General features: G+C 40.3%; 1 protein-coding gene across 1 annotated transcript in view; it reads left to right on the top strand.

Moving 5' to 3' along the window:
- The first annotated feature begins 14654 nt into the window (after nt 1-14654).
- The window catches only part of LOC310984633 (NACHT, LRR and PYD domains-containing protein 12-like), a 197994-nt gene continuing 192582 nt past the window's right edge, over nt 14655-20066 (top strand). The window contains 3 exon segments of the mRNA XM_083969891.1: nt 14655-14715; nt 17080-17190; nt 18603-18720. Coding sequence (XP_083826017.1) covers nt 17180-17190; nt 18603-18720 — 129 coding nt within the window. The 5' untranslated portion in view covers nt 14655-14715; nt 17080-17179.

Below are 20066 nucleotides of genomic sequence, written 5' to 3'. Positions count from 1 at the left end.
CGTCCAATGGCGTCTGAACTGAGGCGTATCTGGCTGAAGAACGGGGCAGAGTTCAAGGAAGGACATTAAACTCCACCTACATCTGATTCCAGTGATTTGAGCAGTCAGCCTCTACAATCATAACAAGCTGCCAGAAGGAAAATCTACTATTTTATATTTATACTATATTTATAGGACACATACAGCAGATATCATCACAGGAACTTTTCCTTTGTTTGCATGTTGCATCATGTTTAATATTTCATCATGATTGTCGTGAGACTTCAAAGAGAATCTGCAAACTATGTGTAATATTGTATGTTAATATTGTCATTCTACTACAGTACATGTATCTGACAGTTGTAGTAACATTTAAATTATCTTATTATTTTTTAACTTCCTGTTCAGTGACAACCAGATTTGTTCTTCATGAAGTGAAGGAAGTGTTTCTTTATGGGTTAAGAAAAAAACTTCACCAACTACTTGTCATCGAGCTGAACATAGAAGACACTAAAAATATAGTATATGTATATCTAACAGGACAGTGACACCATGGAATATATACCTCCATTATCATCCACAGACTTTAAGCTTCGCGTTCCGGAAGTATGTTTCGTGCTCAAAAGGGCTAATAGGTCACAACAAAGTCACACTATTAAGAATGACAAAAAAACTAAACAAAAAATCGTTGCAACATCAGATTTAACATAAGATTTGCGATGAAAACATCTAATTAAACACAACCAATGTCACCACAACCAGATGTCCAAGAGGCCATAATCTTTTAGATTTAATTTTTCTGGAAAAGAAAATGAATTTAAAAAAACCAGGATCAGAAAAAAAACTCATGGTGTGTGTCCATTACTCTATAAACATATTAATTAGGCAAGGCATCTTTATTTATACAGCACAACCAAGGGTCAACTCAACATGCTTTAGACAAAACATTTAAAGCAGAAGTAAGTGATATATTTGTGTTAATATAAGTCTTAAATAGTTATATCTTCCGACAGCAATCACTTACATAGAGTGTTTGAACCGAAACACGGGTCTGTCAGTCACTCTGCTCTGCTCTGAGTCATCCGCTCAGGACCACATGTTTTTGGCTATTTGTTTACCTTTTATCTCACGTCGAACCGAACTCTGTACATCACCTAGAAACAAACGGTCTTCACGTGGTTGAAGAGTGACTTTACAACGTGCTTCTCGAAAAAACGGCGAGTTTTTCCGCCGTTTCGTTCGTGAGTACGAAGTAGAAGCAGAGAGCTGGGTTTCTCCAAAAACGGAGCTCCCGCTCTAGTTTCAGAGAAAAACGCACTTTTGTGTCAAGTGGCAATCTGCTCATTTTACCGGTTCTCTGCAGTGTGGCATGTCTCCCAAATCATTTCTACGGCTAAATAAATATATTTGTAGGCAAATCTGGGGGGGGTGGCAGCTTGGAGAGCAGCGGTGCAGCGGTGTGGGTCTCTGGCTGCAGCGCAGCAGCTCCGTGACACTGCTGTGTGACTGGCCGGCGGTGAGTGCTCTGGGGCGGGGGCGGCCGGTCACAGCGCCCGCTCCGCTGCACCGTGAAAACAGCCGTGATAACGGGCTTTCAGATCCGAGTCTCCAAACCAGAAACGTTTGTAACCGCACCGGAAAAACTCGCCAGATTTGTCGTCGGTCGCTTTAGTCAAAAGAGGGTTTGGAAAGTCGCCAGATTCAGCGAGAAAGTCGCAACACTGTAGCCGACAGCCGCACAGCACTGCACGCTGTCCCCACAGCAGCGTTCAAGGAGAACGATTACTCAAATAAAACCAAGATCACACAGTTTATAAAAAACATTATGTTTTGATTTTAGTTTAAAACAGTTTTACATATCAGAGGACTACCATATTCACACACAGGGTACCTCAGAGTGTCTATTATAGTAATCTGTAAAAAAACGGTTTTGACGAGTTTACTCGTCAATGGTCGTGAACGTTCGGCAGGCTGTGACGAGTTTACTCGTCAATGGTCGCGAAAGAGTTAACAGTAGGAACTGGAAATGAAAACAAAAAACAAAACACTAAATAAAGGTATTTTGTGTAAATAGTAATTTTTACTTTTGATACTTTACATTTATTTTCCTTATACTATATTACCTCAGTCTGTACTTTGTAACAGGACAATAGCTCACTCCTTATTCACATTGAATTATAGTTTTTCTCAGTGGGTTTGGTGCATTTCTCACATCACTATTATTGTACAACAGTGCATTTCTGCATGGGTGTGTCCGTTGCTCAAGCAAGTATTCACGTCAATGAAACTGTCAGTGTCATCAAAATGATAAGTCCTGACACCATCGTTTATGAACAAGATAGTTAAATGGCTTTGTCATGTTTTCATTGCGACAGTTCACTCTGTAAGTGTTTTCCAATGCAAAAAAGTCAGATCTTGGTGACACTACTTAAAAATGCTCAAGGCAACGCTATAGACTACAGCCATTTGAAAACTACAGTGAAGTACCACATTACAGTATTTAGTGGAGTAACTGAGTAGAAGACACTTATGTTTCACATTTTTACTACACTTTGCGATTCTAATTTGTTCACAGCATTAAGCAAAAGAACAATAGTGTCATAAACAATGCGTGTTTATGACAAGTGTCATTCGGTTTTTGTAGGGTTAGGGTTAGGGTTAACTGAATGACACTTAATGACAGCGTTATGACATTGACATAATGTTTATGACACGTTCATGACTGTTATGATGATACCTTCAAGTAAAGTGTTACCCTCTTTTCTTGTCTGTAACAACAGGTGAAGGATCCCTCCTCTGTTGCTCACCCTGAGGTTTCTCCTGGTTTTTTGTGTTTGTTTGTTTTTCCTCAGTTGATGTGAGGGTCAGAGGTCAGAGGATGCTGTTATGATGCTGTGTAAAGCCCTTTGAGACTGTTTATAAAAATGAGCTATACAAAAAAACTTGCCTTGTATTCTCCCTGTAACACTGATGATCGACATTATTGATATGAAGCAGGAGTGTAGGAGGCATTCTTTAAGTTGTGCATGTATTTTACTTTTTAACCACAAGGGTGTAGTATTGTGTCAGTTTTGTTTTCTTGCCACCAGCAGCTGCCCAGCTGTTTAAGATCAGGAGATGATTAGTTGGATGGTGGTGGGGAAAGTCACAGTTCTTACCGACAGTCAGAGGAACAAACAACCGGGTAATTTCTGTTTTTGTTATCTACTGTACCTTTTACCTTTTTGTTACAATAAATGGGAACATCACCCAAAGAAACAACTTTGAAACCCTAATTTTTCTTTTCTTCTGGAATCGAGTCAAGGGCCTTCTCAAGCCACCATCTGCAGGTGACTAATACGTTTTGCTTTTTGAATAGTCACCACAAGGAGAAAGAGTTTTTTGTTTTTTTATGTTAAAGCAGAAGTAAGCGATCCGGTGGTTTTGTCTAACTTCCTGTCAGCTGATGGAGTTAGCAGCCCCCGCCCTCGTCATGGATCTATTGGTCCTCGTCCCTACGTCACCACATTCACGCGCATCCCTTGGCTGCACACACAGAGAGGACCGCCCCTTTATGCCGTTCTCTCTCCTCATTGGATAAAGGTTGTAGGATACAAGGAAAGTTTTCTCTTCGGCTCAGAGCAGAGCAGAGGGACTGACAGACCCGTGTTTCAGACCAAACACTCTATAGAAGTGATTGCTGTCGGAAGATACAACTATTTAAGACTTAGATTAACACAAACATTCACCTTACTTCTGCTTTAAACAACTGACAGTGAAATATGAACTGTGAACAACTTGTAAGTGACCAACACACACTCACAGAGAGTGTATGGATCACGTACAAACCTAGTGTACGTGACTAACACACTCTCTATGAGTGTGTGTTGATCACGTACAAACCTAGTGTACATGACCCTAACCTAACCCTCACTTGTGGTTTCCTGTCATTGCAGAGAAGAAAGAAGTCACAATGTGTTCAGTGGGTTCAGGCGCCATTTTACCGTTGCTGGAGCAGGAGGTGAGAAGTCTGTCTGAGGCAGGTGAGTGTTAACACAATATTATTATTATATAGTAGTATATAAGTAATATTCTATTTATATGAAACTGGAGAAAAAGGTAACGTCCACTTCATCCATACCATTTTGAGTATCACGTAAAAACAGTTTAAACAACTCAGAGTCATGTGATTTCCTGTAAATGTAAAGAAAAAGAAGGAAGAGGAAGTCAAAGTAAGAGTTCAGTTCAGATGCCATTTTACAGTGAATGGAACCGACAGAGAGAAACTGAAGTCAGAGGCAGGTGAGTGTTAGCACAACATTATTATTGAAGTGTAAGAGTGTGTGAGTCAGTTTGTCCATGTGGACTGTGGAGGGAAGAAGAGTCAGTCAGAGACAGTGAACTTCAGTTGACACAGAGATACTGAGAGAAAAGAGGAAACAACAGGAAGTGATCAGTATGGGGCCACTTCAAGTACAAATATACAGTATAGACTGTAATTTCAAACTATTCCATTATTTTTCGTAGTTCATACGAGGTCACCTGAGTGATGTAACAGTGACATGAATATTAATTTTTTAAATAAATAATTAAATTACTAATTAAAATATAAATACAGGTCTACCTCATGAATATATTACTCCTGGGGTTATGAGATTATATTAAACTTTGTAGGAGAAAAGTTAAATTTTTGACTTATTATAAATGCGTGTCCGTCTTCACACGTGTTTATGTGACAGATTGTCCAGGTCAGGGAAATAATTGTTCAGAAAAGAGGAGGAGGGAGGAGTGGAGGAGCACGATTATAAGGCCAGGGGTGGAAACTCCCCACCCCCTCTCTCTGATGTCACAGATGAACCGTTGATCACTGTTTGGTTTGTTTCTTGTGGTTCAAATTCAATAGGTTATTAATTACAAATGTATTTATAAAGCACGAGGCAGACTCGACTGCATGCAGAGCCATTTTCTGTACACACACACACACACACTGAAAACTCAACAGAACGCTGTCAATAATAGATACATTATTGATCTGTTTTTAAAAATGGCTGCTCATGTGTCATGTCTCATTATATCAGGCAGGGTGTTTCATTTGTAGACTATGGTTCATATAGCCTACACGAAAAGCTGCTTCCTCTTCAATTTCAATCTGGCTTCTGATCCTGTAAATCCACCTAAACTGTCAATGTCAATAACCTGCTGATCACAGCAGATACTGGATTTGTTTCCCTAATTTTAATCCTTGTTTTAAAGGGATAGTTCACCCAAAATTCAAATTTCACTCATCATCTCCCCCCCTCATGTGGACTAAGGGCTGGGAGAAGTCCTCTGTGCCTTCTCTGAGTTACGGGGGGTCCGCGCAGTAGTATTTGTCCATGGAGGTGGAATTTAATAATATTATTAATATTATATATTTAATTTCAATAATTATTTCTCTGAATGCACTAATGTGATGTCTGGTGTGCCACAGGGTTCTGTTCTTGGTCCTATTTTGTTTAGTATTTACCTGCTCCCTCTACAAAGGATCATCTCAGAATGTGGCATTAAATATCACCGTTATGCTGATGACATCCAGCTATGCATGCCGCTGCAGCCAAATGACACGTGAACTAGAGGCATGTGTGCAATATCAAACTGTGGATGAGTCAGAACGTCCCCATGTTAATCTCTGCTAAAACGAAGCCTTCTAATTTTAAGGACTTGTCTCTAAAGTTTTGTTGGTATGTTGATGGATGGAGTTGATGTTTTGGTGAATTTGAGTTTATAATTGTTATATCCTTATCCTTTTTCCCCCCTTGTTTTTGTGTTCTTTTGCTTATTTGGCTTGTCTACTTTTTAGTGAGACCACGTTGCTACCATGGTGATTTTACACTCTTTCCAATAGAAAAACAGGTCAAAGCTAGCAGGTGTTTGGTCGTCGTATTATGGGATGGGACCCTGTTTGTGCTGTTGATGTAGTTTGGTGCTGTTCTGAGCATTATTTGTAGCTATGACAGGCTTTTTAAATTGTGGTTGGCTCTTGGCTTCATAGACATCAGTGTTTTTCTTTGTCGCTACAACGAGAGAAGAAAGAGAAGTTTTTGGTCGACAAACTCGATCTCTGGGCGGGGGGGAGGACGGTTGTATTGGTTCTGACGGTGGATTAGACCATAGGTTACCTTAGGCTGGAATATCCCTTTAATATGACTTTTGAAATTTAGATTGCTGTTTAGAACTGGGCTGGGTAAGCTGGTCCAGTCTGTGTTTATACTGTATGTAGGTCATTTATAACTTAAATAACTGCAGTATCTGTGCTATGGTTCAGACAAAAACCAGACCAGAGGGGCAAATTGTACCGTATTTTGATGTCAAATTGGGTGCTACATAAAATGCGTACAGCCAACTTAAAGGGATAGTTCAACATTTTGGCAAATTGGCCCATTGCCATAATCCCTATAATCATAGCAGTAGGTTCGTTGCCTTTAATTGTCGGTGCAAGCTATTTTTAGAACGGCGGAGCAGAGCCGTGAGCTGCTCAGAGCTACGCTACGGAGGCTCATTATGGGATTTCTTGGTTTCCCTCATCAAACTCATCAAATACACAATCCAACAACTCCACAACGCTCTGGTGGACAAGTTGTGAGCTGCACATTCACCACGCTATGAGATAATAACAGAGCGTTACGAGACAGAGCCGTTTTCGAGGTAAATACAAAGACTGCTTGATGAAAAACTGTCCCTGAAGGCAACGTGCATCAGCGGCTTTGCATGAATTTCCCTCTGAAAATTCATATATCAAATATCTGGAACATTGATGATCAACAGTAATTATATGTAGTTGGAGAAAGAAATGGAGAAATAGTCAGAGTGTAACTCATTTTTGTCATTCGAATCAACTGAAAGTGAAATGTCAACTATAAACAGCTATAAACACTCACAGAGTCTTGTGGTTTCTGTCACTGCAGGGAGGAAGAAAGATGAAGTCAAAGAGATCAGTTCAGACGCCATTTTAAAGTAAATGACGCAGAAGAAAATCTGAAGTCTGAGGCAGGTTAGAGGAGTATTACACAACTTATACAATCCAACAACTCCACAACGCTCTGGTGGACAAGTTATGAGCTGCACATTCACCACGCTATGAGATAATAACACAACGTTACCACACAGAGTTGTTTTAGAGGGAAATACAGAGACTGTTGATGAAAAACTGTCCCTGAAGGCAACACGCATCAGTGGTTTTGCATGAATTTACATTGTTGGATTGTGCATTTGATGAGTTTGATGAGGGAAACCAAGAAATCCCATAATGAGCCTCCGTAGCGTAGCTCTGAGCAGCTCACGGCTCTGCTCCGCCGTTCGAAAAATAGCTTGCACCGACAATTAAAGGTAACGAACCTACTGCTAGGACTATAGGGATTATGGCAATGGGCCAGTTTGCCAAAATGTTGAACTATCCCTTTAAACGTAACGCCTAGCCTACCGTCAATAACGTTACTTCCACGGTAAAAATACATTATATAATATCAGGGCCAAGAGGGAGATAAACACCATAAATTTAGCACAAGCGGTGTGTGTGTGTGTGTGTGTGCGTGCGTGTACAACAAGGAAAATACCAAAATTTTAGTCAGGCTACTTACAGTATTATATATACTGTATGTATATACTGTATATATGTACTTACACACTGTTTTTCCTCTAACCCTAGAATTTTAAGGTTAGGAATCCATAGTGGATGACAGGACATAACATTTTTTGTTTTTCTGTTGATGGGTTTTCTGATCTGTGAAGCGATGGTTAAAATATAGAGATTTGTTTATTAAAGGTATTTAGCTAAAGTAATCAAAAAATATATGATTAAATTTTTTTCATAACCGATTTTCAGCCAGTAAATGGGGAAATTACTGTGTGCAAAGCAAAGTAAAGTAAAACGGCTGTTTTTAGATCAACAACACTGAGCAAAAATATTTTCAAGTTCTATCAGATCTAAACAGTCATATTGAGACAAAATGTAAAAATGGGCTATACCAATAAACTTGCCTTATTTGTCTTCTATCTGTAACACTGATCATCAACAGTAATTATATGAAGTTGGAGAAAGAGTCAGAGTTTAACCCATTTTTGTCATTCGCATCAACAGAAAGTGAAATATCAACTATAAACAGCTTGTTCATATCAACACACTCACAGACTCTTGTGGTTTCTGTCACTGCAGGGAAGAAGAAAGAGGAAGTCAAAAAGATCAGTTCAGACGCCATTTTAAAGTAGATGACGCAGAAGAAAATCTGAAGTCTGAGGCAGGTTAGAGGAGTGTTACACAACATTATTACTATTGTTATTATTAATTAATAATTATTATTATTGTGTGAGTCAGTTTGTCCCTGTGGACTGTGGAGGGAAGAAGAGTCACAGTGAACTTCAGTCCACACAGAGACACTGAGAGAAAAAGAGGAAAAGACAACAACAACAACAACAACAAATCAGTAGGGAGGGGCGCTTGTTTCAACTAAGTAGTTACAATAGAGTTACAATATATTATCAACTGCATAGTGCAAGTGCAGGCAAACAATCACATATATTGAGCCACACGCGCGCATACACACACACACACACACACACACACACACACACACACACACACACACACACACACACACACACACACACACACAAACACGCATGCACGCACACACACACACACAAACACGCATGCACACACACACAAACACGCACACTTAACAGAATGCTTTCAAGAAAAGATAAGTTTGCAGTTTAGCAGTTTTCTGTCTCTGAGCATCTGCACCAAAATGAATATTTCTGTTTTGTCTTTGTTTAGTTGTAAAAAAAAAAAAAAAAAATCTGTCATCCATAGATTAATATCTTTGATACACTTAGTGAGGGATTGGGAGACAGTTAATCTGGGTGTAGTGAAATGTAAAGTTGCGAATCATGCGAGAGTTGAAGCATGTAAAGATTGAAGAGCAGAGGTCCAAGAATTGACCCTTGGGGGACACCACATATAACTGTCCATTGTGTCGGAGGAGAAATCACCGATGGAGACAAAAAAGGCAGGTTTTGGTAGGGAGGTTCTGAATGAGTTTAGAACTGGGCCAATAAGTTAACCCATTTTGAAGCTGCTCCGGTAGGGTTTTGTGGTCAATGGTATCGCACACAGAACTGAGATCGGGTGGTTTTCTGAGTCTGTGTTTGTATGTACATCATCTATAACTTTAATAAGTGCCATTTCTTTACTATGGTGGGGAAGGAAACCACTGATAAAATATCTAGAAGGCTATTTGATGTGAGGTAATTCTTGAGCTGAATTTAAACTGTTTTCAAGTATTTTACTGAGGAATGGTCAATTGACCCTTCGCCAACTCCTCCCACAAACGGCTATTGTCCAATCCTACGTTAGCAACCGTAACTATAGGCCTGGCAAGCTTTCCGCAGTGAGTCATTACGTTTGCTTTTGTGGACACATTTTGAGACTAAAAACGAAAAACATTTGTTTGTAGAGAAGGATGTTGTTGTTGCTGCTGCTACTACGGCGGTGGCGGCGGCGGCGGCGGCGGCAGCAATATAGAGTAGTTCAGATACGAGCTGACTTTTTTTTCGACTTGAGCAAGTGTAAATATGGGGATAACCATATGTTCACCTCCGAAATGACAGCTGTACTTTTAGGGCTTTTACCTGGGCTTTTAGGGCTTTTACCTGGGCTTTTAGGGCTTTTACCTGGGCTTTTAGGGCTTTTACCTGGGCTTTTAGGGCTTTTACCTGGGCTTTTAGGCGAGGGATCCTCCAGGCAGGGACTGCTTTCACTGACTGATACAGCGGTGGGAGAAAACAAAACAGCAGCCAAAGCTGTATGTGGTTCACAATCGCCCAAAAACTTAGAGTTTGACAACGTTTCATGACCAGTGAGATGACCTAAGTCTTGGTGGGTTGATAGACGGTAAAATGACCGGTCCTTACTGCTGCTCTGTACATTGTCCAGTCGTGTCGTTGAACAGATGTTTTATCCTCCTGCGCGAGTCACGTCACTGAAAACTATGAATGATCTTTGTGACTTCTTCTCTCTATTATCTCAGAACAGTTTATCCAGACATTTGCTGATATTTCCTTTGAAATCGATACCAAATACTGCCAGGAGCATGGCTGGGAGTGAAAGCTTGCCCGCCGTAGCAACAGTAACCAAGGGGGCGGGGCTTACGCGAAGGGTCAATTGGAGATGGACCTGTAATCTGCAATGACACTTTGATCCAAATTATCCTTCTGGAGAAGTGGTTCGATGACGGCTGATTTTAGTGATGTGGGAAATATACCTGACCGAAGAGACCAGTTTAGTTAAAGACAGTATGGAAAATCCAGAGGATCCAAGCAGCAGATCTAAACAGTCAGATGACACAAGTGGTTGTTTTTCCTCAGTTGATGTGAGGGTCAGAGGTCAGAGGATGTTGTTATGATGCTGTGTAAAAACCCTTTGAGACAAACTGTTTGTAAAAATGGGCTTTACAAATAAACTCACCTTGTCTTCTCTCTGCAACACTGAACATTAATATTATTTATATGAAGCTGGAGAAAGAGTCAGAATTTTTTTTTTGTCATTTTAAACAACTGACAGTGAATTATCATATATAAACAGCTTGTCCTGTACGTGATCAACACACTCAGAGTGTCACTTGTGGTTTCCTGTCACTGCAGAGAACAAGAAAGAGGAAGTGAACGTGTTCAGTCGACATTTTAGAGTGAACAAAGCAGAAGGAGAGAAGCTGAAGTTGAGGCAGGTCAGTGTTAACATTATTATTATAATTATAATTATTATAGTTAACAGTGAAATATCGACTATAAACAACTTGTGAGTCAGCTGGTAACAGTAAACCAAAGTCACAATTCAATGCGTATCTCAATTTCTAACCCACGGTTCGATTTGGGGTGGAGGCAACGACATTTGAAATTTGAAATAAATTTGGCAGAATAGATTGTGCCTGAGTTTTTTTTTTTAATTATACAGTAGTAAATTAAGTTTGATAGCATTGGACATGTGGATCGAAGGCACAGATTTTGGAAGTTGGCAGGAGTGCGTTGTTGTTCTGCCATTTCAAACTGCGACACAAATTTGTCGGTTAGTGTTGCACGTGGTTTCCTGTCATTGCAGAGTGAGTTGAGACACCATTTTACAGTCGACGGAGCAGGAAGTAATACACAGATTTTTGAACTATTCCATAATTATTCGTAGTTCACACAAATGCACCTAAGTGTTATAACAATGACATGAATATATTTTTTTAGAAGAAAAGGGGAAAAATAAAAATAGATTTCTACCTCGTGAATATTACTCCTGAGTTTATGAGATGATATGAAACTTTGTAGGAGAAAAGTAAAGTGTTGGATGTGTTTCTTGTCTCAGCTGGTGTTCACAAACCAAACTTAAAGCAGAAGTAAGTGATATATTTGTGTTAATCTAAGTCTTAAATAGTTATATCTTCCGACAGCAATCACTTACATAGAGTGTTTGGACTGAAACACGGGTCTGTCAGTCCCTCTGCTCTGCTCTGAGCCGAGGAGAAAACATTTATCGTATCCTACAGTTTTTATCCAATGAGGAGAGAGAACGGCATGCAGGGCTGTGTGTGCAGCCAAGGAACGCCGTGAATGTGGCGACGTAGGGACGAGGACTGTTATGGTGCGTTCAAGGAAACTCGTATTTTTCCGACCGTGAACTCGTACCAGTTCGATCTGGTACGAGTTCACCGGTCAGAAGTTACGAGTGGCCGTTATAGTGACTTTCACCGGTAAAACAGGTCGGAAAAACACGAGTGGGTTGCCTGGAACGCTACAAAGTCGTAAGTTGTGACTTGAAGCTGTAATTTACGATTTCAAAAGCCTGCCTGGAATGCAGCATTAGCGAAAACGACCGGACCACTTATGGCGCATTTCCACTAGCACGGTTCGGCTCGGTACGGCACGGCTCGGCGCGCTATTGCGTGTTTCCACTAGCACGCAGTACCTGCAACCGGGTACATTTTTGGTATCACCTCAGCCCTGGTTCCAAGCGAGCCGAAGCGTTACTAAAACGTGACGTCAGCCGACTGCCTTCCACTGATTGGCCGATGAGTGTCGTCACTGGAAGCGACGACCGACAACAGAAATGTTCCTGCTGAAGCCTGAAGCCTGTTATTACCAGAGAATTTCTAATATTTAGACTGGCTCTGTTATTACGTGACTTTATTAAGTTTTAATATTTTTTCATGCGAGAAAGTAACTGTTTAGATCCCCATGTGCGGTTAGTTTATCCAAACGACGGCTGTTTAGAAGTTTGCCCGATGTTTTTCGGAGAAGTGAAGCTCCAGGTCCGAGCAGCGACAGGTGTTATGCCGAGAAGTGCACAGAGGCAGCAGCCCGGCTCCTGACGTGCTCCGCCGGCCAGCCTACCATCGTCACCCCGAGGAGAAAACGACCGCTAATTAACTTCCCCGATGGCTTAGAGGTTTACCACCGGCTGGTTAAACTCTTAAATGTTGGTCTCATTGATGAAATCTAACAATTGTGGCTGTAGCAGAAGTTTGTTTGTGGTTAGACAGAAGAGCAGCACTGCCTTGGGGTCTGTACGCACAGAAAACACCACATTTACATCAATAAATAAATGTTTTACAATGAACCAGGCCGATCTCAGAGCTGGCAAGACTCTCCGGTAAGGCATATTGAATGGTTAAATGCCGTTAACGGGACGAGAGCAGTCAAAACGGCGGTTTAAAGCTAGCTACAGCGAGGGTAGGTTCACTTCCTGTTTACAAAGTAAAAGCACCAATTCTATCGTAATGGCTTTCCTTATGATAAAAGGCAACGGGTATTTTATTTTGTGAAAATAACCGGAAGTGCGTTGCTCACTACGGCTAGCTTTAGTAACGCCGACTTCGTTGAAACAAAATTGTAAACAGTTGGTATTTAGTCAGATTTTCAACACGTTGGGGATCTAAACCACTACTTTCTCGCCTGAAAATGTTTCAAATGTTGCTAAAGTTATATATTTACAGAGTTTAGAGCGTTGCTCGGCGCCGTGTAAATGACGTCACGGCGGCACTAGTGATACTCAGTTGTAATGGAAACACAACCAAACCGAGCCGACCCGTGCCGTGCCGAGCCGTACCGAGCCGAGCCGTGCTAGTGGAAATGCGCCATTACTTCTGCTTTAAAGTTACAGGATTAAAAAAACCCTCATGGGATGTGTCCATAATGATAAATAAAACATGTTGCTGATAATCTCACTTTATTTTACTACCTCTGTTTATTTAAATAGTAAATATCTCAGCAGCTCTTCTACCACTGCTGTATCAGCTCACTATTTATGGAGTCAATTAATCCATACCTATATAATAACAAGAGTTGACCAGCAGATGGTGTCATTCTACCTGTATCAAGTCACTTTCCTTCTCTGTCACAACGATCATCAACATCATTTATATGAAGCTGAAGAAAACGTAGAAGACTATAGCGATTATGGCAATGGGCCAATTTGCCAAAATGTTGAACTATCCCTTTAAACGTAATGTGTAGCCTACCGTCAATAATGTTACTTCCACGGTAAAAATACAACATTATATATCAGGGCCAATAGGGAAATAAGCACCGTAAGTTTAGCACGAGCGGCGTGTGTGTGTGTGTGTGTGTGTGTGTGTGTGTGTGCAACAAGGAAAGTACCGAAATTTTAGTCAGGCTACTTTCAGTATGTACTTACACACTGTTTTTCCCTCTAACCCTAGAATTTTAAGGTTAGGAATCCATTGTATAACATTTTTTGGTTTTCTGTTGATGGGTTTTCTGATCTGTGAAGTGAGATCAATGGTTAAAATGTTGAGATTTGTTCATTAGAGGTATTTAGCTAAAGTAATCAAAAATATAAGATTTTATTTTATTTTTTCATAACCGATTTTCAGCCAGTAAATGGGGAAATTACTATGTGCGAAGCAAAGTAGTTGCAAAAGTCTGCAAAACAAAAAAAGCTGCAGGACACGGTTCTCAATATTTTTTGCCATATATTATATAGCAATATTTTCTATCTGTGACATTGATCATCATCAGTAATTATATGAAGTTGGAGAAAGAGTGTAACTCATTTTTGTCATTTGAATCAACTGAAAGTGAATTGTCAACTATAAACAGCTTGTACGTGATGATCAACACACTCACAGAGTCTTGTGGTTTCCGTCACTGCAGGGAGGAAGAAAGAGGAAGTCAAAGGATTCAGTTCAGACGCCATTTTAAAGTAAATGACGCAGAAGAAAATCTGAAGTCTGAGGCAGGTTAGAGGAGTGTTACAGTGTTATGTGAGTCAGTTTGTCCCTGTGGACTGTGGAGGGAAGAAGAGTCACAGTGAACTTCAGTCCACACAGAGACACTGAGAGAAAAGAAGAAAAGACAACAACAACAACAAATCAGTAGGGAGGGGCGCTTTTTTCAACCATAGAGTTACAATATATTATCAATTGCAAAGTGCAAGTGCAAGTGCAAACAATCACATACTGTATATTGAGCCACACGCGCGCACACATGCACACTTAACAGAATTCTTTCAGGAAAAGATCAGTCCACACAGAGATGAACTGAACAATACACATGGAAACTGACCAGGTGGAGTTTATTATACTCTGTCAGAGTGTGTGTTATCTGACTGTCATTGTTTCTGGTTTCTCCCTCAGACAGACTGAAGATGAGTGTGGAAGAGGAAGATGGAGCAGGACACCCACCAGACTTCAGTCTTGGACCTGGACCCTCAGAGTCACGGTAAGAGACCTGCTACAAACCTGTGAACCTCCAAACTGTCTCTGTAGCAGAGTTTAGTTCAGTGTGTTGAGCTGCTGCAGTCCACGTCTCTGCAACAGGAAATAACTAGAGGCTGACTGATAGGGAGTTTTTTGGGGGCCAATATTCGGGGAAAAATATTCTGTGAACTGATACGATATGTTCAGTTTTTACATTGATATTTATACATGGATAATATTTTTAAATATTTGACTTATTCTAAGAAATCCAAAGTCATGAGTCAAGTGTGAGAGCAACTTCCAGAGGGATCACTAGAACTTCTGCACCTTGATGGACAACATCAAGTGGTCAAGGAAAGATGTGAAGGAAAATTTTGTATTTGTCTGTGGAGTGTCACATTTGTTTTAAGTGCAACACACACCGATGGACACGGTGTGTTGATGCACATCAAAATCTTCCCAATTTACCCTCAGGAATTAGGAGAATATTGCTGAACGAGCTGTTACGGGAACCAAATGTAGGATGAAAAAGGAGAGTAGAGTCAGTGTGTTGTGGTCTGTGTGGAGCTCTACATAGAAAATAATGGAAGTGACTGATTTGATGTTCTCATTCGTTGATGATGTGTGTTCCACTTCACTCTGCTTCTTTAGAGCTGATGTGAGACAGGTGGTCAACAGCTGGAGACTGGACACAGAATAACAACATGTTTGTGTTTGTAGGCTGCAGAAGCACCGACTGAGACCAGAGTCTCCAGGATCCATCTGTCTGTCTATGAAGAGTGACGGGTCCAACGAAATACCACCAAACTTCAGTCTTGGACCTGGACCCTCAGAGTCATGGTAAGAGACCTGCTACAAACCTGTGAACCTCCTTGTACCTGATAACTTCCTGGTCCTCATAAAGAACCAATGCCAATACTGATAACATTGTAAATAGTTTATTTTCACGCCTGAGGTTAAGACAGACTAAGATGCAGTGAGTAACATTATAGCTCTGCCTCTGACATCACTGTTGCAATCACAACAACAACAAGATCAGTTATTATAGCTGCTGCGCAGTGATGGGTCGGGTCCGGGCTACTTTTGGGCAAATTTAGGCAATTCTGAGCAACAAACAGGAGAATAGGAAGACAGGACAGTTGACCTTATAATGTTCAATTTGCATCATTTGAGGATTGAACCCACAACCTTGGGAACCAAAGACCATTGTCTATCACACTGAGCTAATTGACAAGTGGCAGTTCAACAGTGGCTTCACAAATTGAGTAAGTCATTCACTGTTGTGTTGGCAGATTTGAAACCACAGTAAAAAGAAAAATCAGTTTTTGAGGTAAAATAATGATATGTATTTGTTAAACATCTACTATGAGTCTAAGATGTTAGGAGCCTTCACACATGGTCCAGTCCAAGCTATTTGTTTTGGTTTTTTTAATTTAGAGGCTTGCTGTGATGCCACCATGAGGACATCTGGCATTTTGATGTGTGATTATCATCATCACCCTTGCTGGGTCTTGAACCCAGATCCCCTCGCACCACAAACCAGCGCTTAACTCAGTGAGCTAATTATCTGGAAGTGAGACATGGTGTGTGTCTTCTCAGATAGACTCAGGGAGTCAGTGTCCGGGCAGCTGTTGTAAAGGCAGATTTCAAAAATGGTCAAAATGTCACAAATTCTAATATCTAAACAAAATACATAAATTGCATCTTGACAGCATGGAAATGTTGGTGATTTGTTTTTAATGATAAGTGTTTTGCTTCATAAGAGAAAATGTGATGTTTAAAAATTCCACTCTCACATTGACTGCAGTTGTTCCCATGAGAGCAGAATTCAAAATGTTCTAGAAAATTCCGTTTTTGAGATAAAATTCTGATATTTGCCAAACTTCATCAACCATGACTCCAAAATATTCTCAATTTTTTTTTAGGAAGATTGAAAATGTATTTAGCAAGAATTGGATGGTATATGTTTACAGTACTGTTTACAGTAAAACGTTTTCATGCACTGTAGGATCATTTTTTGATTTTGGTCAACGGTTTTGTAGAGAAGGATGGAACAACAACGTTACCTGCTACGTTATCCATTTACTTCAGACCAGCAATACAATTCACTGAGGATGATACTTATGTTTACTTATCTTTTATTTTAATTCCTGTTGTTTTTGTCCATTTAGATGGGCTCTTAACTACTGTTCATGCTGACACTAATATACTGTTGTGTCTAGAAACAGAGTCGTAACTTGACAATGAAATCAAAATGGTAGCTGATTTGATGTTCTCGTTCGCTGATGGTGTGTTACACTTCACTCTGCTTCTTTAGAGCTGATGTGAGACAGGTGGTCAACAGCTGGAGACTGGACACAGAATAACAACATGTTTGTGTTTGTAGGGGTCAGAAGCACAGACTGAGAACAAAATCTCCAGGATCCATCTGTCTGTCTGACGGGTCCAACGAAATACCACCAAACTTCAGTGCTGGACCTGGACCCATGGAGTTATGGTAAGAGACCTGCTACAAACCTGTGAACCTCCAAACTGTCTCTGTAGCAGAGTTTTAGTTCAATGTTTGGGCTGCTGCATCGACGTCTCTGGAACAGGAAATAACTAGGGCCGAGTGATATGGAGTTTGTTGGGGACCGACATTAGGGGGAAAAAATTCTGTGAACTGATATATCGGCCAAAAAAAAAAAAAGAAGAAGAAAACACATAGCTTCTTTTGATCCCATAAATATAGTTCAAATACTTGTTACAAAGATATAAATTGAAGGCATAACATTTTACTATTTTGAAATACTTTTATTGTCAAAAATTGTTGTTTGAGCCAAGCAGCACATGAACAAGTCATAAGTAGGGATGCACAATAACTGTTTTTTTCCCGCCAATACCTGACAACTTGCTGTTCCTCATAAAGAACAGATGCCAATACCGATAACATAGTTAATAAGTTTATATTCACGCCTGAGGTTAAGACAGACTAATGTAGTGAGTGAAGATGAATTTAACATTATAGCTCTGCCTCTGACATCACTAATGCTGCAATCACAACAAAATCAAGATCAGCTATGACTCTTCAATCAACATTTATATTGTTTCAAATCATCAGGGGGCAAATGGACTGAAGATGAGCAGAATCAAGGCAATGTTGCCTGATTATAATTGGCTCTAGTAATCGGCAAAAAATGTAATTATCTGACTTATCAGAACCATTCAGTTATTAGCAGGCGCCCCATATGCAGCAAAGGCTATAGTCCTCACTGCAGCCAGCCACGTATGGAATCCCTTTGCTGCATGTCATTCCCCCTCTCTCTGCCTCCCCAGTTCCTGTCTCTCTCTCTACTAAACTTTCAATCAAAATAAAAAATGCTCAAAAAAATACTAAAAGTTATTATGAATCAAACTTCGACCAAAAACGCCTTTTCCTGCTCAACATTAAACGATTAAAAACACAGTCGATGTGCTGCTGTAAATACATCTGTAATGTGTTCAGTCATGAGGTTACTGTTACATGGCAAAGAGACATAGTATCAATCAGAGTGACACAACAGTTTTGTAGAGAAGTAAAGGATGGAACAATAACGTTACCTGCTACGTTATTCATTCCCTCCAGGCCAGCAATGCATTTCACTGAGCATGATGACTTGTGTCAATACTTATGTTTACTTATCTTTTATCTTAATTCCTGTTGTTTTTGTTTTTGTATTTTTAAGACTACTGTTCATGCTGACACTAATATACTGTTGTGTCTAGAAACAGAGTCGTAACTTGACAATGAAATCAAAATGGTAGCTGATTTGATATGCGCTGTTCACTGATGGTGTGTTACACTTCACTCTGCTTCTTTAGAGCTGATGTGAGACAGGTGGTCAACAGCTGGAGACTGGACACAGAATAACAACATGTTTGTGTTTGTAGGGGTCAGAAGCACAGACTGAGAGCAGAGTATCCAGGATCCATCTGTCTGTCTATGAAGAGTGACGGGTCCAACGAAATACCACCAAACTTCAGTCCTGAACCTGGACCCTCAGAGTCATGGTAAGAGGGCTGCTACAAACCTGTGAACCTCCAAACTGTCTCTGTAGCAGAGTTTAGTTCAGTGTGTTGAGCTGCTGCAGTCCACGTCTCTGGAACCCGAAATAACCAGGGCCGACTGATATGGAGTTTGTTGGGGACCGACATTAGGGGGAAAAAATTCTGTGAACTGATATATCGGCCAAATAAATTAAAAAAATGAAAACACATAGCTTCTTTTGATCCCATAAATATAGTTCAAACACTTGTTAGAAAGATATAAAGTGAAGGCATAACATTTTAGTATTTTGAAATACTTATATTGTCAAATATTATTGTTTGAGCCAAGCAGCACATGAACAAGTCGTAAGTAGGGATGAACAATAACTGTTTTTGTTTTTCATCAATACCTGATAACTTCCTGTTCTTCATAAACAACAGATGCCAATACCGATAGCATAGTTAATAGTTTATATTCACACCTGAGGTTAAGAAAGGCTAAGATGTATGAGTAAAGTTGAATTTAACAGTATAGCTCTGCCTCTGACATCACTACTGTTGCAATCACAACAAAATCAGTTATGACTCTTCAAAAATCAACATTTATATTGTTTCAAATCAACTCAGGGGGCAAATGGACTAAAAATGAGCAAAATCAAAGCTATGTTGCCTGATTATAATTGGCTCTAGTAACCAGCAAAAAATGTCATTATCTGACTTATCAGAACCATGCAGTTATTATGAATCCGGACTCAGTTGATAGAGCAGGCGCCCCATATGCAGCAAAGACTATAGTCCTCACTGCAGCCAGCCATGTATGGAATCCCGACTCGGGCTGCCCTTTGCTGCATGTCATTCCCCCTCTCTCTGCCTCCCCATTTCCTGTCTCTCTCTCTACTAAACTTTCAGTCAAAATAAAAAATCCTCAAAAAAATATTAAAAGTTATTATGAATCAAACTACAACCAGTAGTTGTATCTTCCGACAGCAATCACTTACATAGTGTGTTTGGACTGAAACACGGGTCTGTCAGTCACTCTGCTCTCGTATCCTACAATTTTTATCCAATGAGGAGAGAGAACGGCATGCAGGGCTGTGTGTGCAGCCAAGGGATGCGCGTGAATGTGGTGACGTAGGGACGAGGACTGTTATGGTGCATTCAAGGCAACTCGTAACTCGTGTTTTTCCGACCTGTGAAGTCGTACCAGTTCGATCTGGTACGAGTTCACGGGTCAGAAGTTACGAGTGGCCGTTATAGTGACTTTCACAGGTAAAACAGGTTGGAAAAACACGAGTGGGTTGCCTGGAACGCTACAAAGTCGTAAGTTGTGACTTGAAGCTGTAATTTACGGTTTCAAAAGCCTGCCTG

This window comes from Trachurus trachurus (assembly GCF_905171665.1).
Source record: "Trachurus trachurus genome assembly, chromosome: 1".
NCBI classification, from domain to species: Eukaryota; Metazoa; Chordata; class Actinopteri; order Carangiformes; family Carangidae; genus Trachurus; species Trachurus trachurus.
The sequence above is the reverse complement of the archived record's forward strand: the minus strand, read 5'-3'. Positions and strand labels throughout refer to the sequence as shown.